Below are 26,776 nucleotides of genomic sequence, written 5' to 3'. Positions count from 1 at the left end.
TCAATTATCAGTTATAAACATGTATTTTTCTTCTCTACGCTCACAATGTATTCTCCTGTGCGCATATAACAGACGGTTGGCGGTTCACTCATAGCTATGACGGTTATTCACACACAGTTACAGGTCATGATGACTCACACATTCCATCACAAAATATAATTGAACATGCAAGTTATTTCCACATATTACATTATCATTTTGTTCAAAACTGATTTCTTCATTTTTTCTCAATTCTTTGGTCAATGAAAACAAGCACACAAACAAGCAAACTTAAAAGCTACTTTGTAAAAAAAAACTTTTTCACAAGGAACAATGTGAAGTTGCATAAATTTGGACTCAGGTTACTACCATATTAATGTGTCGACTACAAAAACAAACAAAAAACAGAGAGACAGATTGGCCAGTCTGAGCATGATTACAGGGTAGGGTAATGACAGCCCTGATCTGCAGTAAGCCAGGTTGGTGAGTTACAGTCATAGTACCGAACCCTCCTCACCTTCCTCTCTCAAGGCTGCCATGTCCCAGTGGCGTAATGAGAAAAACCTGAAAGTCCTCATTTGTAACTGTGGACTATTCTTTCGCCTACACTGTTCACAGGTGAGACAAACATTCACTCGATCTGCCAAGCAGACTTATTCATGAGCTAATATCGCCTATGCAGGCACACCTTCCTGACAGTGACAGAGTTTTTGAAAGTACATTTAAACCCCAACTCACATGTTACATGTTACAATCAAGTTATTAAGCAAGTATACAAACTCCTCTTGACTTTCATTTTCAAGCTAATTGCTCAGAAACATTCTACATTCAGTAGATTTGATGCCATGCCTTATTACACACTGTTGTTAGATATGCACAGCACTTTTAACCCAAGAAACCTAATACCCTAACAACAAAAAGCTTGAGATCATAGATGTGTTGAAATCTTAGGACATAAAAGGGATCCAGGGATCAAGGGATTTTTGTACACAAACATTTTATTGAGTTTTCTTTTACATTCAAGTACAGTGTTACACAATTGTCCCATTGTTTTAACACCCAACCAGACCAACAGTAAAAAAAAAAAAAGAAGCCATTGTTGACTCAAGGAAAATGAACTTGATAGCCTGGTCACTACCAAGCACCTCCTGCACCTTGTAGTGTTTGTTCATCCGCGCATTCATATTCCCATTCTAACTGCACTCAACAGTAGACCTCATTTTTATATGAGTGTGTGAATGTGTTTACAATTCACACGCTCATATATGAATGTGTTTACAAGAGGATCAAATCCAGTTCAAATGTAAATGTGTGGTTTCAAATCCAGTTCAAATGTAAATGTGGTTCGGATAAAATATGGATGCTTTAATTAAGGGTGTCGGTGGGAAACTGACACCCTGAGCACACAACCTGCCCACCACAGGGATTCCTTGTCTCTGTGTTGTTAAAGCAGGTCTTTACATTCTTTCTTTCTTTCTTTCTGAGGTATACCTGTGAAGAAACAGGGAGACTGGTGGGGCAGGAGAGGAGAACACCCTTGCATACACACACCAACTGCAGCGAGACAGAAATCCTCTTGGTTATCTCACCAGTAAAGAGGATTTAAAAAATGATCCGTTGGTCCGCCTTTATGTTGTGTCACTCCAAATCCCAGGAACAAATAGGAGAGAGAGAGAGAGAGAGAGAGAGAGACGGAGAGAGAGAGCGGGAGGGGGGGGGGGGGGGGAAGAGAAATACAGAGACTGGGGTTGGCTAGCTAGACACAGGAAGTAAAGCTCATTTTGAAAATAAACCAGACTGTAACAAAAGCAAATGGCAGTAGCAACAGAAGAATAAATAAACTAAAACAAACATCTCAGAGGTGTGTCTATACAAAGAGAAAATGATTCATGAATATAGGCAGTTCAGTCGTTAAAGAATAATACGCATTATTGTAAACAACCTGAGAAAATGTCTGACATTTTGAAATATTCAAATTAAGATTGAACAAGAAACCCCAAATAGATGACAGAGTGCCAAGCCTAAAAAATACAATGTTCATTACAGTTCACATTTACATGAAGTAAATCATATTTACAAAGGGAGCAGTTTATTGATGTGCCATTTTGTCATTTGAGCTGGTCTATCCCTTTTAACAGTAAAAAAGAAACTGTTCAGGTAAAGTTGTCGATTTCTCCCTGGTCATCTTCAAGAATGAAACCAACTAGACAAAAACGCTGTTCATGCCATTCAACCCAATCAACCCCCCCCCCCCCCCCCACCATTGACTTTAATGTGTGGGAGAAAACACAACAGATAATGAACTCAACCCATAGTACTGTGTGTTCTAACTGAAGGTGTGTGTGACTGGGCGTCACAACTAACTGAAGGTGTGCGTGTGTGTGTGTGTGTGCTGTCAAACTACTCATTATCATTTATTGGATAAAAATAAAAAAAACACACCACCAGCTCAATCTATTCAACTAAGGTTACAAAAAAATAAATACTAGTGACTAAAAACAAGGATGTCATTTTTCACAAAGCTAAAAAGTAGGTAAAAGGGGTTGTGTTACAGTTAACATAAAATGGCAGTTGTTCATTTATGGTCCTAAAAACATACTTTTTCTATTTTTTTTTTGTATTATACTACAAAAGCCAAAATAATACAAACAATATTCAAATTTCAACGATGGATACATTTGAAACGTGGGATACAACAAATAACGAAACTCATTAGCACAGCCCTGACTCACACACATTTTCCCTCCAAAACCAAAGAATGTCTTTGCCCACAAAAACATTCTTACCTTTTCTTTCTCCCCTTAACATTTGCTGCGTGTTGGATCTTGTAGTTGCTCTTTTAACATGAAGCTCTTACGAGCAGATCTTGCAGATGTAAAAAAAAAAGAAAAAAAAAAAAAGAAGATTTTTTATTTTTTAAAAGCTACCCTTGGGATCAAGCAGAGGTGGTAACGTCAGATTTATGAACCTGTGTCCGTCAGTTGTTTGAAAGTTTCAGACGATATTTGCCCATTCGCCTTGATGTTGTGATCGGTGAGGAGTGACCAAGTGACTCAGCCTTACAATCTTCTACATTATATTGCCCCCACTAAATCCTCCTCCAGTTTCGCAAAGCTGAAAGGATCATTCGTTACGGACAGGGCACCACCATCGCTCAAGTCTATGTATTTCATTTCCTAAGGAATATGTGGAGAAATTGATGTAAGCGATGACATTCCTCTGTTTTGCGAAGGAGGTCAGCATCCCAGGGAGTGGTTAGAAGCTGTTTTACCTTAGCCAATGGGCTGGATGGAGAGGAGGGAAGGTGTGTGAAGGAATATAAGTCCATACAGACAGATAGATGTTAGATGGGATAGATGCGTTGGAGCTTTCCGGTCCAATCCAAGCACAAGGACCCAGAGTCCCAGACACACCACCATTTTCAAAGGAGATGACCAGCTCCTAGGGAGGGATGTTGTGACCCCTGTGGTTATGTGGGCTTTGTGATGAAACGTTTGTATTGCTGAACCGACTTGGGGGAGGTTTCCACCTGATTGGTCTTCCAGACTGCAGCGATGGATCTTGAGGGGAATAATTGGCTGATTCTTTGGGCTGATAGCTCCTGTGAGCAAGAAGAAAGGAGTCACATGTCTTATAGTTTATCACTAAGAACACTGTAGTAAAAAAATAACAACATCTGAAGTTAAATGACTTTTTTTTCTCCCATCATCCTCATCTGAAAGTCTTTCACTCTTAGGTGAACATTGGCAATAGTCAGGCTATACAGTATCTACTGGCTTTTGTTCTACTTCAACTCCCAAAATGCTAATAGCCCAAATGAGGATCTTTGCCTTTCTTGTTCATTCAGACGAAAAAAAGCACACAGATTTTCGGTAGCTATGCCAGAATCGGACTTGGTGCCCACTCCCTACAGTATGTGTAAAGTCAACATTCTTATCTGAAAGGCAGAGGCCTTTCAGGTCAGACTTGTGTGATAGGGAGTGGCACCATAGAATGGCAGCTATAACTTCGGACGCAATGCAATAAGAATGTCATCAACAAGGATATGTTTGTCCCAGGCTCTGGAGACAGCCTTGATAACTGCTGTTTACAACAGAGGACAATGCTAGCTTGCGTCGCCTGACAAGGGAACGCAAACAACTTGAGGATAGTATGGAGTTATCACAGAGCAACTTACCAGCTTTCCTCGGGGATCTCTTCTAGTACGGCGACTCAATCCTGAAACAGAACGTGAAAGAAAATAGTGGCGATTAGTGGAACGATGGCCTCGCGTTGAAGGGATTTGAGGAAACAAGACGCCTCACTGTTGTGGGGATGATAACTTTGCTTTGACATCCCGAATGACTTTAGATCATATACCCACATGGCAGCGACAAATATAGACAGGCAGCTATCATTTCAAAGGAATTGTGTCTCTTCATTTCTTTGATGGAATGCCCATAGGTAGCTCTTTTACACTTTTAACCCATATACGGGTTGAAAATGGCAGATTTTGACACTGATACGCGCCTAAATTGGAATGCAGTGGCTGTACAGTAACTGCGATTCAGTGCCTTAGACCGCTGCGCCACTCGGGAGGCCTTTCTTAATTGTCAACGTTTATGATCACAATGCTTAAAATGTACAGTTACAAGATGACATGGAATCATACGCTGGATGTTCTGAACAGAATGGGCCTGTTTGTTGTATTGTGAAGAAATTTGGCGGGGAACACGCATCCGAATGCCCTCGTGGCTCTTTTCTATGCCTACCAACCTTACGATCTGCTTCTCTGAATTGCCTTGTGAAAGCCTAACGCTACAACATCGTATTTTGTAACTTAGCTAGCCATGGGGGCAATAGAGCACGCTTTCAAATGATGCCTACCTGTTTTATAATGGACTGTTTTTGGAATGTGTAAACACCAACAGTAATTGTGTGATGGTGGGGATGCGGGGCAGTGTTCCAAACAAAACAACTACAAGTCTGCTTGCTCTGGTTCCTCAACAGTACAGCTAGGAGAGTTCAAAATAGCACCTTATACTGCCGTACCAAGCAAAAGAGCAGTAACTGCACATTTGGTCAAAAATGAGTTATTTACATTTGTTATACATTAAATATATGCTTTATCATGTAGACAAATATCATATCCTGCCTCCATTGTGTTGTGTTATGGAGAAAATGGGGGTTCGTGTTTGCAGTAACTGGAAAAAAGGCACAAACTGCCATCACCCACATCAGTTACTGCCTTTTACCTTGGTTTCACTGAGCTTTTTGCTGCATTGTCTACGGGTTATCTTGGTGTTATTTATTGTTCTTTGCTGACACAAGTATCAAACTATATGACACTGACAGCCTCAAAATAAATACAAATAAATATGTTAACACAAGCTTGTGTAAAAAAAAAAAAATGTAATGGAAACGTATTGCAGTGGGTGTACCAAGCCGTCTAGGGTCAAAGGTCATGCCAGAGGTCAGGGTCCAATATTAATTAAAAAAAGAACCTCATAGTAAGACAGATAACAACACCTCCAATGATCTGCCTATAATTCATTTGGCTGGACAATAAAACAACTTTGAAGTCATTTTTCTCAGTTTCACCCTATGAGCAGTTACTGCTATTTTGCTTGTTGGGCAGTATAGTTAAAGACTCTTCTTTGAGGCATAAAAGTGCATTGACATTGCTTAGGAACTGTGCACACTTTGGAGAGGTGTGTAGCCACTTGGAGACGCCAGTTAGACCTCAAACCATTTTCTTCTTTTTTTTGTCTTATGTTGCACCTACACCACATTTTTTCCCATTAATATTCTTATCATGTTACTGAATATATCCAGAGTATTTTTAGATTTCGATAACAACAAATGCGGCGAAAAGTAGAGTTAATGTAAAATGCACATAAAATCAACAGTGTCATCTTTGGATTCAATCTTATGTTTAATTAACTGTTTTGTCCTCACCTATAGTTGAATCATTTTCCCATAATCTCCAAATGGTTTCCTTTCAGTGGATACCATGGTTATGTTTTTCATATTCCTTTTGTAAGAAACGTTTCTATTTACCTCTATCCATATACGCCAATTCCCACGAGTGTAAAGGGTTAATGAACAGACCCTAATGCCCTGACGAACACGAGCAGTGTTGGTAGATCTTGTAACCTTTTTAATGCTGGGATCTCATCTCAGAAAGCATCTGATCATTTAGCCTAGTTGTACGCCATTTGATAAGAGCAGTAGACGACAACACAGGAAGAGGACGACTCAATAACTACAATATCAACTACGGGTACTTGGCAGTCCTCACTTTGATCCTGCAGATGTGCCCGTGTACCAGTACTATGGCTGAATTACGGCATGTCTTCACAGAAATAGGATTATGTCCGTGTGGAATGGCCCTCAGGACAAACCGTATGGAGGAAACTGTCCTCTCTTACCTGCCACTGTGACTTAAAAGAGGAAACCAAGTGGAAGAGAGGATTGTAGAGTAAGAATGTTAGAAAGAGTGACAGACAGCAAAAGACAGATGAGGCGAGAAGAAGAGGGAGATGGACAGAAAGAGAGAGAGAGAGACCTGTGCAGACACGACGGTGACATTCCAATCATACTCTCAACTCAGCATCTCCCCTATCCCCCAGTGACTATCCTGGAAAGAACAATTTCCAATTGTGGACGTTAAAGAAGAGCATATCTTCCCCATATCTAATCATTGTTCCACTGACTCTATGTCCACCTCTCCAGTCCGTCAGAAATGAGGAGAGAGGCTTAAGCTCGGCTGGGAGGGTCCGTTCCACTGCTCAGGGGCACCACGCCCCGACAGCTTGCTATCTTAAGAGGATTCAGAGAGGAGCGAAAAGTGGCGGACTCCGCTGTTGAGATGGAATCTTCCTCTCCTGAGTGTGAGGCTAGAGAGAGTGTTGGAATGTGGTCCGACTGTGTTTTCAAAATACTGAAACCCACAGCGTTGATCCAGGCTGACAAGGTCAGGCAGAAATGAGTAGAAAGAGCCAGGATAAACACACGCAGATCTTGCGAACACTTATCTCCTGTATACATGTCGTCATGGTATTGATCTAGCCAATATCAACAGAATCATATCTTAGTTGCTTAAATCACTTGGATACTCTGTAAAAGTGTCCAGTAACGTATATCAGAACATGGTTCAAACAGATTCAGTGTATACCTGAGACAGACATTTATAGGCTCAACCCGGTGGAAAAAAATCTGCTCACTATAAAGAGTGACCTTTACCAGAAACCTACAATGTCAGCACCTGTAATCGCTAATCCCCATCTTACATAGGGGCCTGGCCTGCTGTGCAGCCACTTATCAAACTAATCAGGAAGCAGTATCTGCCTTTGCACCCGCCAGTCTCTCTCCCAATTAAACAAGTGTGCAGCTGTGTGTGAACCCAGTTGTGCACACAGGGCGGTCTAAACCTGACCAACCAGGTATCTGCTTTCAACAACATACTGCATTCCCCTTGTTCACTGGCTGTCAGCTTGTTAGTTCTCTGGTAGGAAGAAATGTGTGTCATGCTGGTTGGTTATCTGGGGGCTCATCTTCCTGTCTGGATGAAGGTGGTTGAGTTCACATTTGCATCAGAAATCCATGTAACTTTATTTCCCTTTTCCTTGTTTTAACATAGCGTCACTTCCTGTTGAATGTGGAACGAGGAAGAGCTCGGTTTTGTTTGTTTGAAAAGTGTGTTTGAAAGTGTATTGGAAAGTTCTTGGTAGCTAGCTTCTTAGTTTGAATCCCGCAACGCAGTTGGCATCAGTTGCTGGGACTGCTTGTCTCTTTCCAGTGACCCTGTCAACCAAGGATGGGTCTGAGGAGCTATTTGGCGTCGCTGCTAGCCTAGCTGCTAGCTAGTGGGTTGCCTTGAACGCAGCCCGCAACGCGGTTTTGTGGTTGTCTAGATCCCTGCTGTGTGTTGTTTTCAATCGTCCCTGTGACCTGCCCTGTCTGGAACTGCAAGGAGTAACAACGTAACCTACGTTGCTAGCTACCATGACAAAGACCAAAGCCGACGGGAGTACCATTGAGGACAGCGGTGTCTCTCTATCACATGTGAAGGTTCTTTAAAACGAACAAAAAAAGACCTACAAGCAGTTATTACAACAACAACAAAATAGCTTCAAGTGTTTTGTCCAAATACTTGTGGATTCTACTAATAAAAGAATGGACGACCTGACCAGAGAGGTCCAGAACCTGAAGAACAGTTTGCAGTTCTCCCAGGGTCAGCACGATGAGTTGAAACAGGAGAACGGCAAGATGACAACAATCTTTAAGTCACTGAGAGAGGACATCAATTCTGTATGTGAATCCATGACAGATAAATCAGACTATCTCGAGAGACAATCAAGGCGGAACAACATGGTTGTGGACGGAATTGCAGAATTTCCACGAGACCTGGACAGAGTCTGAGGACAAAGTGAGGGAAATGATCTCTGAGAAATTGAGGATGGACCACAGGAAGATTGAGGTGGAGCGCGCCCACAGGACTGGAAAACCTATCACCGGCCCAGGTGATAGGCCCAGGCTAATAGTGGTCAAGTTCCTGAGGTTCAAGGACAAAGAAGCTGTTCTGGAAAGAGCCAAGATCTTGAGAGGAACATAGATCTTCCTCAATGAGGACTATCCTGAAGCGGTGTGCCAGAAGTGGAAAGAACTGATCCCAGCCATGAAAGCTGCCAGAGAACGTGGGGCCATTGCTTAGATCTGTTATGACAGGCTCATTGTCTACCCTCCCTCCCAGAAGCCTGGAAGGGATGAGAGAGCCAAGCCAATGGGTTCGTAGCTTCAACTCCGCAGTACACACAAACACCTACTGATTAATGGACTGCTGAATATATATTTTTTTCTCTTGCTTTGTTTGCTCTTTCCAGTATTATGTCTATCTCTGATAAGCTAGCCAGGAAAGGGCTGAAAATAGCCCATATTAATATATTTAGCCTTAGAAATAAGGTTAATGATGTCAATAACTTGCTAACATCAGTTAACATTCATATATTAGCCATTTCTGAGACTCACATAGATAATTCCTTTGATGATACATCAGTAGCATAACAAGGATATAACATCTATAGAAGAGACAGAAATGCTTATGGGGGAGGTGTTGCTGTATATATTCAGAGTCATATCCCTGTAATGCTAAGAGAAGATCTTATGTCAAGTGTTATTGAAGTGTTGTGGTTGCAGATTCACTTGGCACATCTAAAGCCTTTTTCTTTTGGTGTGTTGTTATAGGCCACCAAGTGCTAACAGTCAGTATCTAAATAATGTGTGTGAAATGCTTGATAGTGTATGTGATAGCTTGGATGAATAAGGTGCCCAGAGTAAACTGCCTGCCACTCTGTCCCAGATGCTAATATATGCATATTATTAGTAGTATTGGATAGAAAACACTCTGAAGTTTCTAAAACTGTTTGAATGATGTCTGTGGTGTAACAGAACTCATATGGCAGGCGAAAACCTGAGAAAAATCCAACCTGGAAGTGGGAAATCTGAGGTTTGTAGTTTTTCAACTCTTTGCCATTCCAATATACGGTGTAAATGGGGTCATATTGCACTTCCTAAGGCTTCCACTAGATGTCAACAGTCTTTAGAACTTTGTTTCAGGCATCTACTATGAAGGGGGAGGGAATGATAGGGGATTGAGCCAGGTGTCTGGCAGAGTGCCACAGGCTAGTGACACGCGGTCACGAGAGAGTTAGATCTCGTTCCATTGCTTTTCTACAGACAATGGAATTATCCGGTTGGAACATTATTGAAGATTTATGATAAAAATATCCTAAAGATTGATTCTATACTTAGTTTGACAAGTTTCTACGACCTGCAATATAACTTTTTGAACTTTTCGTCCGACGTTCGGCTGGACCTGAACACACGTTTGGATTTGTTTACCAAACGCCCTAACAAAAGAAGCTATTTGGACATAAATTATGAACTTTGTCAAACAAATCAAACATTTATTGTAGAACTAGGATTCCTGGGAGTGCATTCTAATGAAGATCCTCAAAGGTAAGTGAATGTTTATAATGCTATTTCTGACTGATGATGACTACACAATATGGCGGATAACTTTTTGGCTGCTTTGTTGTCTGAACGCTGTACTCAGATTATTGCACGGTTTGCTTTTTCCATAATGTTTTTTTGAAATCTGACACAGCGGTTGCAGTAAGGAGAAGTATATCTCTAATTCCATGTATAACACTTGTATTTTCATTAACATTTATGATGAGTATTTCTGTAAATTGATATGACTCTCTGCACAATGACCGCATGTTTTAGAACTACTGAACGTAAGGCGCCAATGTAAAATGAGATTTTTTTATATAAATATGCACTTTAGCGAACAAAACATACATGTATTGTGTAACATGAAATCCTATGAGTGTCATCTGATGAACATCAAAGGTTAGTGATTCATTTTAACTCTATTTGTGCTTTTTGTGACTCCTCTCTTTGGCTGGAAAAATGGCTGTGTTTTTCTGTGGCTTGGTGGTGACCTAACATAATCGTTTGTGGTGCTTTCGCTGTAACGCCTTTTTGAAATCAGACACTGTGGCTGGATTAACGAGAATTTTATCTATAAAATGGTATAAAATACTTGTATGCTTGAGGAATTTTAATTATGAGATTTTTGTTGTTTTGAATTTGGTGCCCTGCACTTTCACTGGCTGTTGGCGAGGTGGGATGCTACCGTCCCACATATCCCAGGGAGGTTAATCAACCTACCAAGGTGTTTACAAACACTACAGGGACAAGATTATCCACATGTATCGATTACATTTTTACTAATACTGTACAACTTTGTTCTAAAGCTGTATCCGTACCCATTGGATGCAGTGATCACAATATAGTGGCTATATCCAGGAAGGCCAAAGTTCCAAAAGCTGGGCCTAAAATAGATAATAAGAGATCATACAAAATATTTTGCTGTGACTCTTATGTGGATGAAATATTTGTTGGTCTAATGTGATTAATGAGGAGCATCCAGACGCTGCACTTGATGAATTTATGAAATTGCTTCTTCCAATTATTGATAAACATGCACCTGTTAAGAAACCGACTGTTAGAACTGTTAAGGATCCATGGATTGATGAGGAATTGCAAAACTGTATGGACAAAAGAGATGGGGCAAAAGGAATGGCTAATAAGTCTGGCTGCACATCTGATTGGCTTACTTACTGCAAATTGAGAAATTATGTGACTAAACTCAACAAAAAGAAGAATAAACTGTATCATGAAGCGAATATCATTGATATAAAGAATGATTCAATAAAACTTGAGTAAATTAAATTATGGGCAGAAAGACAAATTCGGCCTCCCGAGTGGCGCAGTGGTCTAAAGCACTGCATTGCAGTGCTAGCTGTGCCACTAGAGATTCTGGGTTAGAGTCCAGGCTTTTGTCGCAGCCGGCCACGCCCGGGAGACCCATGGGATGGCACACAAATGGCCCAGCGTTGTCCGGGTTAGGGGAGGGTTTGGCCGGCAGGGATGTCCTTGTCCCATCGTGCACTAGCGACTCCTGCGCAGTGCACGCTGACACGGTCGCCAGGTGCATGGTGTTTCCTCCGACACATTGGAGGGGACTGGCTTCCGGGTTAAGTGGACATTGTGTCAAGAAGCAGTGTGGCTTGGTTGGGTTGTGTTTCGGAGGACTTGTGTTTCGGCTCTCAATCTTTACCTCTCCCGTGTCCGTACGGGAGTTGCAGCAATGAGACAAGACTGTAACTACCAATTGGATACCACGAAATTAGGGAGAAAACGGGGTAAAAAAAAAGAATAAAAAAGAAAAAAAAGGACAAATTCAATTTCATCTTTCATCTTGGCTTATTCATCACAAAACCATTTGATGTTGCCAATTATTTTAATTATTATTTCATTGGCAAAGTGGGCAAACTTAGGCAGAAAATGCCAACAACAAACAGCGAGCAATTGTATTCATGCATAAAAAAAAAATAATAATGAAAGAAAATCATTGTCAAGTTTGAATTTTGTAAAGTTAGCGTGGAAGAGGTGGGAAAATGTATGTTAACGATCAATAACGACAAACCTCCTGGCCTTGACAATTTAGATGGAAAGCTACTGAGGATGGTAGCTGACTCTATAGCGACTCCTATCTGTCAAATGTTTTATCTGAGCCTAGAGGAAAGTCTTTGTCCTCAGGCCTGGAGGGAAGACAAAGTAATTCCACTACCCAAGAGTAGTAAAGTGGCCTTTACTGGTTCTAACAGCAGACCTAAAAGCTTGCTGCCAGCTCTTAACAAACTGTTGGAAAAAATGGTGTTTGACCAAATACAATGATATTTCTCTATAAACAAGTTAACAACAGACTTTCAGCATGCTGATAGAGAAGGGCACACAACATGTACTGCACTGACACAAATGACTGATGATTGATTGAAAGAAATTGATAATAAGAAGATTGTGGGAGCTGTACTGTTAGATTTCAGTGCAGCCTTTGATATTATTGACCATAACCCTATTATTGACCATTGACCATAAAACGTATATGTTATGGCTTTTCAACTTCTGCCATATCGTGGATTCAGAGCTACAGTATCTAATAGAACTCAGAGGGAAAGTGTGGTGTACCGCAGGGCAGCTCTCTATGTCCTCAATTCTTTTTACCAATGACCTGCCACTGGCATTAAACAAAGCACGTGAGTCGATGTACTGTATGCTGATGATTCAACCATATACGCATCAGCAACCACAGCTAATGAAGTCACTGAAACCTTTAACAAAGAGTTGCAGTCTGTTTTGGAATGGGTGGCCAGTAAACTGGTCCTGAACATCTCTAAAACTAAGAGCATTGTATTTGGTACAAATCATTCCTTAAGTTCTAGACCTCAGCTGAATCTGGTAATGAATGTGGCTGTTGAACAAGTTGAGGAGACTAAACTACTTGGCGCTACCTTAGATTGTAAACTGTCATGGTCAAAACATATAGATTCAATGGTTGTAAATATGGGGAGAGGACTGGCCGTATTAAAGAGATGCTCTAATTTTTTGGCACCACACTCCAAAAAGAAAGTTTTGCAGGCTCTAGTTTTGTCTAATCTTGATTATTGTCCAGTCGTGTGGTCCAGTGCTGCAAGGAAAGACCTAGTTAAGCTGCAGCTGGCCCAGAACAGCAGAATGTTTCGCTCTTAATTGTAATCAGAGGGCTGATATAAATACTATGCATGCCAGTCTCTCTTGGCTAAGAGTTGAGGAGAGACTGACTGCATCACTTCTTTTTATAAGAAACATTAATGTGTTGAAAATCCCTAATTGTTTGCATAGTCAACTTACACACAGCTCTGACACACACACTTATCCAACCAGACATGCCACCAGGGGTCTTTTCACAGTCCCCAAATCCAGAACAAATTCAAGAAAGCGTACACTATTATATAGAGCCCTTATTGCATGGTACTTCCTTCCATCTCATATTGCTCAAATAAACAGCAAACCTGGTTTCAAAAAACAGATAAAGCAACACCTCTCCCCTATTTGACCTAGATAGTTTGTATGTATGTTTTGATATGTAGGTTATGTGTGCCTTTTTTTAAATGTAGGTAGTTCTGTCCTTGAGCTGTTCTTGTCTATTGATGTTCAAGGTTCAATTATTTGGGTTCCATCTCCTTCTGGGTTTTTTCTGTGCGCTCAATGCGCACATTGCGTAGTTTCTCTAGAGATCAATCAGATCAAGCCCAAACTGTGCGGTGTAGTAAGGAGTTGTAGTTTCCAACAAGACAAAATTCGACATAGTTTAGGGCAGCAAATGTGGTAATTAACTACAATGGCCATAATCCACTGCGCGCCTGTATGTTTCTGTCAGGCAGACACGGAGAGGAGAGAAGAATGCACGCACGATCGAGAAGGATAGAAAGCAGTTGGTTAGCGAGGTACCTGAAAACACATGATCTAAGTGATCGATAGTTTCTCTTCAGCAGTCATAAAAGTATGTCTTATTTACTTTGAAGAAGGAAATAAGTCACAGGAAGGCCAAAAAGATAATCAAGGACATCAACCGCCCGAGCTACCCCGCTATCATCCAGAAGGTGAGGTCAGTACAGGTGCATCAAAGCTGGGACCGAGAGACTGAAAAACAGCTTCTATCTCAAGGCCATCAGACTGTTAAACAGCCATCACTAGCACATTAGAGGCTGCTGCCTATAGGCACTGTATTCTATACTATTCTACGGTATTTTAGTCACTTAATGTTTACATTTCTTGCATTACTCATCTCATTTGTACAGTTGAAGTCGGAAGTTTACATACACTTAGGTTGGAGTCATTAAAACTTGTTTGTCAACCACTCCACAAACTTTCTTGTTAACAAACTATAGATTTGGCAAGTCGGTTAGGACATCTACTTTGTGCATGACAAGTAATTTTTCCAACAATTGTTTACAGACAGATTATTTCACTTATAATTCACTGTATCGCAATTCCAGTGGCTCAGAAGTTTAAGTTGACTGTGCCTTTGAACAGCATGGAAAATTCCAGAAAATTATGTCATGGCTTTAGAAGCTTCTGATAGGCTATTTGACATCATTTGATTGTAGACCTCCACAAGTCTGGTTCATCCTTGGGAGCAATTTCCAAACGCCTGAAGGTACCACGTTCATCTGTACAATCAATAGTACACAAGTATAAACACCATGGAACCACGCAGCTGTCACACTGCTCAGGAAGGAGACGCGTTCTGTCTCCTGGAGATGAACGTACTTTGGTGCGAAAAGTGCAAATCAATCTCAGAACAACAGCAATGGACCTTGTAAAGATGCTGGAAGAAACAGGTACAAAATGATCTACATCCACAGTAAAAAGAGTCCTATATCGACATAACCTGAAAGGACACTCAGCAAGGAAGAAGCCACTGCTCCAAAACCGCCATAAAAAAGCCAGACTACGGTTTGCATCTGCACATGGGGACAAAGATTGTACTTTTTTGAGAAATGTCCTGTGGTCTGATGAAACACAAATAGAATTGTTTTGGCCATAATGACCATCATTATGTGTGGAGGAAAAAGGGGGAGGCTTGCAAGCCGAAGAACACCATCCCAACCATGAATCACGGGGGTGGCAGCATCATGTTGTGTGGGTGCTTTGCTGCAAGAGGGACTGGTGCACTTCACAAAATAGGTGGCATCATGAGGAGGAAAAATTATGTGGATATATTGAAGCAACACCTCAAGACATCAGTTAAAGACAAGTTAAAGACAATTTAAAGACAAGACATCAGACAAGTTAAATCTTGGTCGCAAATGGGTCTTCCAAATGGACAATGACCCCAAGCATACTCCAAAGTTGTGGGAAAATGGCTTAAGCACAACAAAGTCAAGGTAATGGAGTGGCCATCACAAAGCACTGACCTCAATCCTATAGAACATTTGTGGGCAGAACTGAAAAAGTGTGTGCGAGCAAGGAGGCCTATAAACCTGACTCAGTTACACCAGCTCTGTCAGGAGGAATGGGACAAAATTCACCCAACTTATTGTGGGAAGCTTGTGGAAGGCTACCTGAGACGTTTGACCCAAGTGAAACAATTTAAAGGCAATGCTACCAAATACTAATTGAGTGTATGTAAACTTCTGACCCACTAGGAATGTGATGAAAGAAATAAAAGCTGAAATAATTCTCTCGACTATTATTCTGACATTTCACATTCTTAAAATAAAGTGGTGATCCTAACTGACCTAAGACGACATTTTTACTAGGATTAAATGTCAGGAATTGTGAAAAACTGAGTTTAAATGTATTTGGCTATGGTGTATGTAAACCTCAGACTTCAACTGTATATACAGTATTCTATACTATTCTACTGTATCTTAGTCCGTTCCACTCTGACATTGCTCATCCATATGTATATAGTCTTAATTAATTCCTACTAAGATTTGTGTGTATTGGGTGTGTGTTGTGTAATTTGTTAGATATTACTTGTTATATATTACTGCACTGTCGGAGCTAGAAGCATAAGCATTTCGCTACACCCGCAATAACATCTGCCAATCATGTGTATGTGACCAATACAATTTTATTTCATTTTACTAATATAGTGATTTTATCAGACGGCATAGGCAGCAGCTCTATAGAGATCAGATGATGACTTGGAATTAAATAATAAAGTAATTAAATAAAACAAATGTAATATACACAACAAGTGAAATATTTTAAAGTAAAGTGATAAATGTTGGTTAATATGTGATAAGCAGTAATGGGCAGTCACTACCATCACGGGACTTTTATTCATAGTTGAATTCTGTGTTGTTACAGCATTCAACTCACATAATGCATTTAATGTTTAACAAAATCATTGAAAACCGGGATTATTTTTTAATAATTGAGCAGAAACCGAACCGATCACAAAAAGCGCAAATTGCTCAACACTACTGCTCTGCTGACAACACTTTTATTAGTGAGGAAGGGGTGAGGAATGAGAACGTGAACATGTACTCCAACAAGCTGGAGATCCAATGACAAAAAAGGGTTTTGAGCAAGGACACCTGTGGTATATTTCTCCTTTTCTGGTTTGTTCAGAACGCCCATGACCCGAAAGTCTTAAAAAAAAAAAGAGAAGTGATTTCAGTTGCCAAACGCTGGAATGTTGCGAGGCGTGTCAGGCCGTGTCTGCTTTATCTCTCTTTGCTCTGTCCAATAAAATCAGTACCTTTATCTGTGTGGACGCATATGAACATCTACAAAGAGTTTGCTGAAACAGGGCTTGGGAGTGCAGAGAGTTTGGATGCTACGAACAGAGTGAAGATACTGCACTTGGTAACAATCAGGCGCACAAGTTCTAGGAGGCCAAAGAATGAGAGAAGTGAAAGCGAGGACTGTAGACTCACAGGAAGGGTATTTAGAGACGATGACAGATAGTGTATCAATACACACAGCAGCTGTGTCTGCCAACAGAGCCGTACTGGCTTCTATGGAATAGCGTGACTCAAAAGTAGAACCAAGGGTACTCACGGTGTTTTTTTCCGTCTCATGTAGCGGACCCCTACGATGATGAGCACCAGGGCGATAAGCACGCCGATGACGATCCCAGCGATCTGCCCGCCAGTCAGACCCTCATCCAGTGTTCCCTCCTCTGCGGAATCCCAAGAACAAAGCCTTTTATCATCATCATCATCATCATCATCATCAGAACATCTCAAAGTACTGCAACGGCTTCATACGAGATAAACGTGGACAGTGCTACATGATTTGTAAGTAGAATATCCTTATAACAGTTAGGGTGAGAAGACATCCTAAGAGCCATGGTGCTAAATGGTTGAGTACTACTACAGCCTCCACAATCAAACCTTTGACGGACAGCTTGTGGTTAACGGAGGTGCTCAGCCCGGTGACGCCGTTGCTGGCTTCACAGGTGTAAATTCCACTGTTCGTGGCCACAGCGGCATCGATGCCGTACTCGGATGTCATCACGCCGGTCAGCGTCCCATTGAACTTCCAGGTGTAGGTGGCAGCAGGGAGAGAGACCGCGGCACACTTCAGCATCACAGGCTCTGTCACCTTTACGGAATTTACCCCCTTCACGGACACAGTCTCAGGACCAACTGTGACATGGAAAGGAGAATTTTAGCTTTATGCTTGAAATTCCCCTGGATTTGGCCATTCTGACCTAAATAATACTACACTGTAGCATACAGACAATTTATCATGGATTTAGGTGAAATACAAAGCTTTTCTTTTTGGATACTGTAACATTTATGAACAAAGTAACAGTAGAATATAACGTTAACTTTGTTTAACTTTGATGGCCAGGGTTGCGATTGGTGTTAAGGGTCAGTGAAGAGGTCAGAAGGCCCTTATACTCACAACTGATCACTATCTTGAGGCTGGCAGAGTCTGTGCTCACAGCATTGGTCAGCTTGCACTGGTACTCCCCACTGTCCTCCTTCTGCACTGGCTTGATCGTGATCGAGCTCTTGTCTGCCGAGACCACGACCCTGTTGCTAGGAGACAGTGCCGCGCCATTCTTCAGCCACACTCGGGCGTCGGCAGTGCCGGTGGTTGCCTGGCAGCTCAGGTTGGCCGTGCTGTTACCTGCAACAAGCGTTCCATTGGGGCCTGTGATCTTAGCGCCGGATATGGCCTCTACAAACACAGAGGACAAATTGAGTTAGGGTTTACACAGACCAGATGATAACTCTGAAAGACAGCTGGTTTCACTTACAACTACCAGATTTCAGAGTACTAAAGTATTTACAACGTAAACACCACATGAAGCTTGATGAACTATTCATTAGATTTCAGTTGAACGGATTGGATGATGTCTACTAAATAAATAAAAAACATTGTACTTTCATTATACCTTAATGACATTACATCTAACTAACCACTGGGCACACACTGGTTGAATCAACGTTGTTTCCACATAATTTCAATGAAATTACGTTGAGCTAACGTGGAATATACGCTGAATTGACGTTTGTGGCCAATGGGTAGCTACTATATCACTGTCCAGCGTATTTCAGGCCATGTATCCATAAAATGCGACATCAAATAAAATGTTATTATTTTACAATGAGTTTTTGAATGGGCTGATGTCAACAAAGCAAAACCAAATTACCTACATGAATAGATAATGAATAGAATAGATAAGTGGAACTAAAGCCAACCTTGTCTTTTTGTTTTGGACACCATGTGAAACCACCGTCTTGTTTATCTCGATCTCCCCTTTCCTGACTAATGAGTGTTGGAAAACTAATGCCAAGATAATATTTTTTAAACACAAAGTTCATGGCCCTCAATGGTGACTCACAACTGCCTAAGCAACACTTTGGTCAATTAGTGTCGAGTCAGGCTTGATGGCAAACATTTTCAGAGGCAAATTCCTATTTCCTCAGCTTTAGTCAGCCATTAAAAGTCAAATGTGTAACTCTATGATTCATGATAGAATAATTAGACTTATTCACTACTTTTTACCAAGTACATGGGAACATTCATAGAATAACTGAAAGGACTGCTAAATGGGCAACAATCACCCCCCCCCCCCCCCCCCTCATTCCCCATCCCCCAATCTCTCTTCCTTCTAGAAAACAACACCCGACTCAAGGACTCAAGGCATTTTGAAAGACCATCCCCCAACCAGGCAGGTTTTAGTCACTCACAAAATGGTAGACTGTCTGTCTCCCGTTGTAAACAGTTTCAGTACACGCAGCACATATTTCGCTAGCTTTAAAAAAACTATGAGGGAACGTACAAAGTTGCCATGATACGAGGTCACTGTGTTTGAAACGTGTACGGCATGCTTCAAAATCACATGAAACTCATTCAGTGTTTGGTGTTATGCCTTCAGGGGCACCAAGCCAGGAAACAGGTTTCAGTCTGCCTGCTCATGGCATCACCTTAAAAAGGATGATACAATCTCTCTGAGGCAGGGTTGGAGGACTAACGGCAAATTCTAAAGAAACTGTGTTAAAAGTGTCTGTAACAAACATTGAAATGTAGAAAAGGGTTTTAACAACTTCCTTGTAATTAGTATAACAGTTCAACTGGAACATGTCCGTCTAATAAAATGTAATGAGTAACATCTGAAAAACATGTTACTGACAAGAACCTGTATAATACTGCAGCTCAACTGAACGCAACAACCAGTTTCACTACTTTACTTTCCACTAGAGCAAGATTTGCCTGTCTAGGTTTCTAACAATATTCCGTCCATGGTCCCCCTTTGTATTCACTAAAGCACCCTTCCTATCCATGTTTAAAACCTTGATTTCTCATTGGCTCTTGTGGTTCCACTCCTACTCACCGACTACAGTGAACTTGGCTGTTGTGGATTCCAGGTATCGCAAGGTTTTGGCGTTGCTGGCCATGCAGGAGTAGTTTCCACTCTGTGCCACGGCAACGTTGTCCAGTACCAGCTTGGGGCCCACCACATTGAGCGGGACTCCATTGCGGATCCACTGAATCACAGCCGCAGGGCTAGACTGGGCTGAGCAGGTCAATGTAATGTTGGAACCCTTCTTTTGGATCTCAGCGGTGGGGGTGACTGTCATGGCGATGTTTTCTGGCCCATCTGCAAATATATTGGAAAATAGTTACGTTCGGGCTGTTGTTAATGGAGGCCTAAGGCTGCAAACCACAATGTAGCAGCTCATAAAATCTTAACAAAAACAAGCCGCGAGAGGTCGATCCCCTCCCAGGTGCTCTATTCAGAGGGGCTATGACGAAATGTAGATCTTATCTGAACTGCATTTTCCTGTCGCCCGCATTGTAATGGCCTGATCTGGATGCCTGATTTAGATCCGCCTGCTGCTCACTGTTACAATATAGAAAACGGCTGGCTTGACTTATTCTAAATCCAGCACACAAAATAATTGATCTACTGCTCAATATCCTATCTAAGTGTTGATAAAACTAGAGCTCGGAATGTTGGTGTGATTTCAACATAACCGTCAGTCCACGGGGATGGTGTAAACAGAAGAGGGGTTCGGGTGTAGAAACGCCCACCGGGGGTGTACCAAGTCACACAAAGCCTCCTAAGACTCTAGACTAAACTCTTCCTGAACCTTTCAGATAGCCTGGCAGAGACGTGAGTGGAATCAATGGATAAGAATATTAGCCTGGTCCCAGATCCGTTTGTGCTGTCTTTATAACAATGACGAGACAGCACAAACAGATGTCAGGCTATAAGAACATATGTACTTACAGGTGACAGTGAGGTTGAAGGGGGCACTGTTGTCACTCTCTAGATTGTTGAAGGCCGTGCAGTAGATGGGTCCGACCAGATCCTTCCTGAACACTCCAGCCACGGTCAGCACTGTGGAGTTTGCACTCAAGGTCACATGCTTCCCGTCGGTGACCAGCGGGGTGGTGCCGTTGAGCCACTTGTACGTGAGGAAGGAGCCTTTGGCCGAACAGGTCAAGACCACAGTGCTGTTGAACTCGACCGCTTCGTTCAGGTTGGACGTGATGGTCACGGCGGAGACCGGTTCTGAAGAGGGGAGGCCGGAGGTAGAGGAAGGTGAATGGGAGGATGAAGTGACGTGATGGACAAACAGGTCAAGGGGCGTCAGGGTAGCTGTTAAGTCGGTACTTGCGTTTTGAGGCAGAGGGAGGGGAGAGTGTCGGATTAATGAAGCTGTACTCTAAGGCTAAGCAGCGTCATTTGGTAGTAGAAGACGAGGGGGAGGGAGCGAAAGCATTAAACTCCTGAATAGTAAATAACAGGTTGTCAGCAAAGACTTTCTGAATATGTTGTGAACCAGACGAGGGCTCACTCAATGGTTGTGATGTCATAGACTAAACTGCATTTTACTGACCCAAAATACACAGGGGTAATTTTAATCTGACCTAATAAAATAGTATATAACCTTTTAGTGGTTTTACACTTTGCAATAACCTGAAAGCCATTTTCTCTAGTTCTGACTCATCATTGCCATCCTTCAAAGCTTTGAGTATGTGGCGCAGCACGTGAACGAATGAAGGACATTACTACTTTACAGGAGAGGCATTTCAAAGTTTTAAAAAATTGTTTTACATCAAAATGCATTTTTTTAGGGCAGAAATGCCTTCTTGAACATGTGAACTTTCATACGCCTTCATAACAAACCAGTATACTAATAACAAACCAGTATACTAATAACAAATCAGTATACTAATAACAAATCCGTATACTAATAACAAACCAGTATACTAATAACAAACCAGTATACTAATAACAAACCAGTATACTAATAACAAACCAGTATACTAATAACAAACCAGTATACTAATAACAAACCAGTATACTAATAACAAACCAGTATACTAATAACAAACCAGTATACTAATAACAATGTTAAATTACGAGCCTAGTTGGTAAGGCATGAAAAAAGACATGAACTTTCCCACTAGCCGTGATTGGTTGAAATAATAGAGGGGCTGGACATGGAGAGGGATGACTTCTGGTCTGCCATGTCACAGGCTGCAATCGAACCAACGAGTGTTTTTTTAAAACTCAAAACAAGACATGGTATCAAGAACGAGATAAAACTATCTGAAATGAGACACCTACGATTCCCCACATGGCAGCTTCTTGTCATTGTCGCTAGCTCTCTGACCGTTCAGAATCACACCATCATTTTTGTGACGTTGTCAGCCAACCGTCTGTAGACGGACAACTGTACCCATTGTGAATTCGTAATGCTGCAATATGTAACTTTTTGTGAGATCTGACCAAATTCACATAGAAATGTGAGTTATAGATCTGTCATTCTCTTCGAAAGCAAGCCTACGAAGCAGTAGATCTATTCCATGTGAGCTATTTCTCTCTTCCGGTTAAGTTTAGTTATTGCATATTTTATATTCAGTTTTGTACACCAGCTTCAAACAGCTGAAAATGCTATATTTTTGCTAATGGAACATATATTTTGCAGTGGTTTAGATGGTACAATGATTCTCTACACTAAACATGCTTGTTTTGTCACATAAACTGAAATTAGGTGAACTATTAGAGTTTTTGCAACCAGGAAATAGTGCAGCTTTAAAGATAACGGTGGGGCTAAGGCTTAAGAGGGTGTGAACAATGCTGAATGGGTGTGAACAAAGAACAGCTCTCTGACAACTGTGAAGACTTTGAAAGGCTTTTCCTCAAAACTGGGAATACCAGATGATCAACTTTTAAAGCAGCATAACTTTCCAATAGCTTTCTTCGACTGTAGTTTATGCTATACCATTACGAAGCTCTGTACTTTTATGCAATGTAAAAAATAAAAACAAACAGATATCAATAACAATAAGCGTGTTCTGTTTTGGTAAAAATCTGAGGGATGGGGGCTGGAGAAATGTAACCACTCTCAAATTCACAGACATAGCTATGGATGCAAGGACTGACCATCCATGATATCAAAATGAAAATTTCAGCAATGTTCTGCGCCTATATAGTGTTTGACATTTACTTTGTTTACAAACATTGTAGTACAACAAGCTTATATTTTAGATTCTGATGGGGAACGATGGTTAAACTACACTACCGTTCAAAAGTTTGGGGTCACTTAGAAATGTCTTTTTTTTAAAAGAAAAGCACATTTTTTGTCCATTAAAATAACATCAAATTGATCAGAAATACAGTGTATACATTGTTAATGTTGTAAATGACTATTGTAGCTGGAAACGGCTGATTTCGAATGGAATATCTACATTGGCGTACAGAGGCCCATTTTCAGCATCCATCACTCCTGTGTTCCAACAGCACGATGTGTTAGCTAATCCAAGTTTCTAATTTTAAAAGACTAATTGAACATTAGAAAACCCTTTTGCAATTATGCTAGCATAGCTGAAAACTGTTGTTCTGATTAAAGAAACAATTAAACTGGCCTTCTTTAGACTAGTTGAGTATCTGGAGCGTCAGCATTTGTGGGTTCGATTACAGGCTTAAAATGTCCAGAAACAAAAACCTTTCTTCGGAAACTCGTCAGTCTATTCTTGTTCTGAGAAATGAAGGCTATTCCATGTGAGAAATTGCCAAGAAACTGAAGATCTCTGTGTACTACTCCCTTCACAGAACAGCGCAAGTAGTGTAAGTAGTGTAAAGTTGTTTTCTTCAAGAATCCTATGTTACATATCATTCATTACTTTATCCAAAAAATATACTGATTGCCCATTTAATTTTACATACAGTGCATTCAGAAAGTATTCAGACCACTTGACTTTTTCCACATTTTGTTACGTTACAGCCTTATTCTAAAATGTCATTATGGGGTATTGTCTGTAGATTCCCTCATCAATCTACAGACAATATCCCATAATGACAAAGCAAAAACTGTTTTTTAGAAATGTTTGCAGATCTAAAAACATGAACTGAAATATCACATTTACGTAAGCATTCAGACCCTTTACTCACGACTTTGTTGAAGAACCTTTGGCAGCGATTACAGCCTTGAGTCTTCTTAGGTATGACGCTACAAGCTTGGCACACCTGTATTTGGGGAGTTTCTCCCATTCTTCTCTGCAGTTCCTCTCAAGCTCTGTCATGTTGGATGGGGAGCATCGCTGCATGGCTTTTTTTCAGGTCTCTCCAGAGATGTTCGATTGGGTTCAAGTCCAGGCTGTGGCCGGGCCACTCAAGGACATTCAGAGACTTGTCCAGAATCCACTCCTGCGTTGTCTTTTCTGTGTGCTTAGGGTCGTTGTCCTGTTGGAAGGTGAACCTAGTCTGAGGTCCAGAGCGCTCTGGAGCAGGTTTTCATTAAGGACTTTGCTACGTTCATCTTTCCCTCGATCCTGAATATTCTCCCAGTCCCTGCTGCTAAAAACATCCCACAGCATGATGCTACCACCACCACGCTTCACCGTAGGGATGGTGCCAGGTTTCCTCCAGATGTGACGCTTAGCATTTAGGCCAAATCTTGGTTTCATCAGACCAGAGAATCTTGTTTATAGCCACTCTACCATAAAGGCCTGATTGGTGGAGTGCTGGTTGTCCTTCTGGAAGGTTTTCGCATCTGCACAGAAGAACTCTGGAGCTCTGTCAGAGTGACCATCGGATTCTTGGTCACCTCCCTGACCTAGGCTCTTCTCCCCCCGATTGCTTGATTTGGCTGGGTGGCCAGCTCAAGGAAGAGTCTCGGTGGTTCCAAACTTCTTCCATTTAAGAATGATGGAGTCCACTATGTTCTTGAGGACCTTCAATGCTGCAGACATTTTTTGGTACCCTTCCCCAGATACGTGCCTCGACACAATCCTGTCTCGGAGCTCTGTGCACAATTCCTTCAACCTCATGGCTTGGATTTTGCTCTGACATGCACTGCCAACTCTGGGACCTTATATAGACAGGTGTGTGCCTTTCGAAAATCATGTCCAAGCATTTGAAATTACCACAGGTGGACTACAATCAAGTTGTAGAAACATCTCAAGGAAGATCAATGGAAACAGGATGCACCTGAGCTCAATTTCGAGTCTCATAGCAAAGGATCTGAATACTTATGTAAAGATGGTATTTCTGTTTTTTTAAACCTGTTTGTGCTTTGTCATTATGGGATATTGTGTGTAGATTGACTAGGACATTTTTTTATTGTATCTATTTTAGAATAAAGCTGTAACGTAACAAAATGCGGAAAAAGTCAAGGGGTCTGAATACTTTCCGAATGCACTGTAAAGGGAAATTGCATCACATAGGCTGTGTCTAGCTGAGATATGGCAAAACTGATTTGTGATCCTGGCATAAGCATAAATCCAGGAAACGTCTTGTGACACCACACACACACACACACACACACACACTGTTTCCTAGCTCTGTAGCAGGTAGCCTAGTGGTTAAAAGTGTTGGGCCAATAACTGAAATGTTGCTGGTTTGAATGCCCGAGCTGACTAGGGTGAAACATCTTTTGATGTGCCCTTGAGCAAAGCACTTAACTCGAATTGCTCCTGTAAATTGCTCTGGATAAGTGCGTTTGCTAAATGACTAAAAATGAGCTCTGAATGCTGAATGGCTGACAGCTTGGTATGTCAGCAGAAGGGTTGTAAGATCGAAGGTAAAAATCTGTCGTTCTGCCCATGAACAAGAAAGTTAACCCACTGTTCCTAGGCTGTCATTGAATATAAGAATTTGTTCTTAATTAACTGACTTGCTTAGTTAAATAAAGCTAAAATGAAAATAAAAAAAGTTAGACCATCTACCACGGGTATGACAAAACATGTATTTTTACTGCTCTAATCACATTGGTAACCAGTTTATAATAGCAATAAGCCACCTCGGGGGTTTGTGGTAGACGCAACGTCGTGGTTAAGAACAACCCTCTTTTCCAAGCTAAAGGGCCACGCCCTTCAGATGGATATAAAACCCTGAGTCTTAAGCATATTTTCAGGTTATTTCTCACTTTGATAGTTTTTGCCTTTTGACATGAACCATTTTTTTTGGTACTCGTTTAAAATATTTTTTAGGCAATTATACATCAACATGTATTTGTGGGGAGGGGCATACCTATCATCCAGGTAGGGCCTACTTGGGAATAAATAGAATAGACGAAAAACAGTTGGTTGTAAATAACAATAAAGTTGATTTTGGAAAACAAATGCCAAAATGCGTAGGCTACTTCGGGTATTTTACGCATTCAATGAACGTTTTACGCATGCTTGCAATCAACGACTTTCTGTACTCACCTAGAACTCTGAGCAACGTTGCACCTGTGCGCTGTACTGCAGCATTAGTGACCATAGTCACTGCATAGTCTCCGCCATCCTTTGCCGTCAAGGATGCCAGATTTAATACGCCGGTGGATGAATTCAGTGATACTCTTCCTGCGTAACCAGCGCCAACTGTCTCTCCGTTGGGCGCAGAAGTGACAACAGGTACAAGTCCACTACCACCGTTGAAATTCCAAGATACTGTGATAAAGTTGCCAACATCTGTGGGGATGATAATGGTTTTGAACGTGACGTTCTTTCCCTGTACTCCCTCCAAGGGCCCGGCTGGCAGTACGCTCTGCCCGTTGCAGCATCCTGAGAGAAACCGGTTTGAATGCAGGTGTTCACTTCAAATACAAGTGTGTGATAGACATCAAGACATAAGCAAGCTATTCGCAATGGACTAGCGAACAGTTATAAATAAGGTTGGCCTATTATTGGTCTGAAAAAGGCATTATACTAGAACAACGGCAATGCACCTCCTGATGCGCCAACAAAAAAACAAACCCAGCCAACACATCTCAAAGTATTTTGTATTCACTAGTAAATGTAGGCCTAACAATAATGAATATATTCATTAATCTTACCAACAGCTGACAGCAAAATGACAAGCGACCTCAAATTAAACAAATCCATCCCAGATGTCTGGAACCCTTCTTGCGACAGAGAATAATGCGGGCTCACCTGTCGCTTTTACGAACTG

The 26,776-nt window shown here is 41.3% G+C and overlaps 1 protein-coding gene across 1 annotated transcript; it reads right to left on the bottom strand.

Moving 5' to 3' along the window:
- Positions 1-959: 959 nt before the first annotated feature.
- Positions 960-26,776, bottom strand: LOC139392277 (cell adhesion molecule CEACAM20-like). Its single transcript, XM_071140144.1, has 9 exons — positions 26,661-26,776; positions 26,050-26,388; positions 20,618-20,902; positions 19,718-19,984; positions 17,779-18,057; positions 17,262-17,516; positions 16,927-17,047; positions 4,157-4,197; positions 960-3,580 (listed from the first exon to the last, which is right to left on the bottom strand). Exons 1-8 carry the CDS (start codon positions 26,707-26,709, stop codon positions 4,179-4,181), a joined length of 1,614 nt encoding a protein of 537 aa, XP_070996245.1. The 5' UTR covers positions 26,710-26,776; the 3' UTR covers positions 960-3,580; positions 4,157-4,178.

The sequence above is a fragment of the Oncorhynchus clarkii genome, chromosome 32 (assembly GCF_045791955.1).
Source record: "Oncorhynchus clarkii lewisi isolate Uvic-CL-2024 chromosome 32, UVic_Ocla_1.0, whole genome shotgun sequence".
In the NCBI taxonomy this organism is placed as follows: domain Eukaryota; kingdom Metazoa; phylum Chordata; class Actinopteri; order Salmoniformes; family Salmonidae; genus Oncorhynchus; species Oncorhynchus clarkii.
This window is presented reverse-complemented; position numbering and strand designations above follow the sequence as displayed.

Bases quoted from the DNA above. Each gene is read 5' to 3' on its own strand.
- LOC139392277 (XM_071140144.1), bottom strand. From the start codon at position 26,709: ATGGATTTGTTTAATTTGAGGTCGCTTGTCATTTTGCTGTCAGCTGTT. The intron at 17,517-17,778 runs GTGAGTATAAGG...TCCATGTCACAG, and splicing joins CCTCAAGATAGTGATCAGTT to TTGGTCCTGAGACTGTGTCC. The intron at 17,048-17,261 runs GTTTGATTGTGG...GGGATTCCGCAG, and splicing joins CCACAAGCTGTCCGTCAAAG to AGGAGGGAACACTGGATGAG.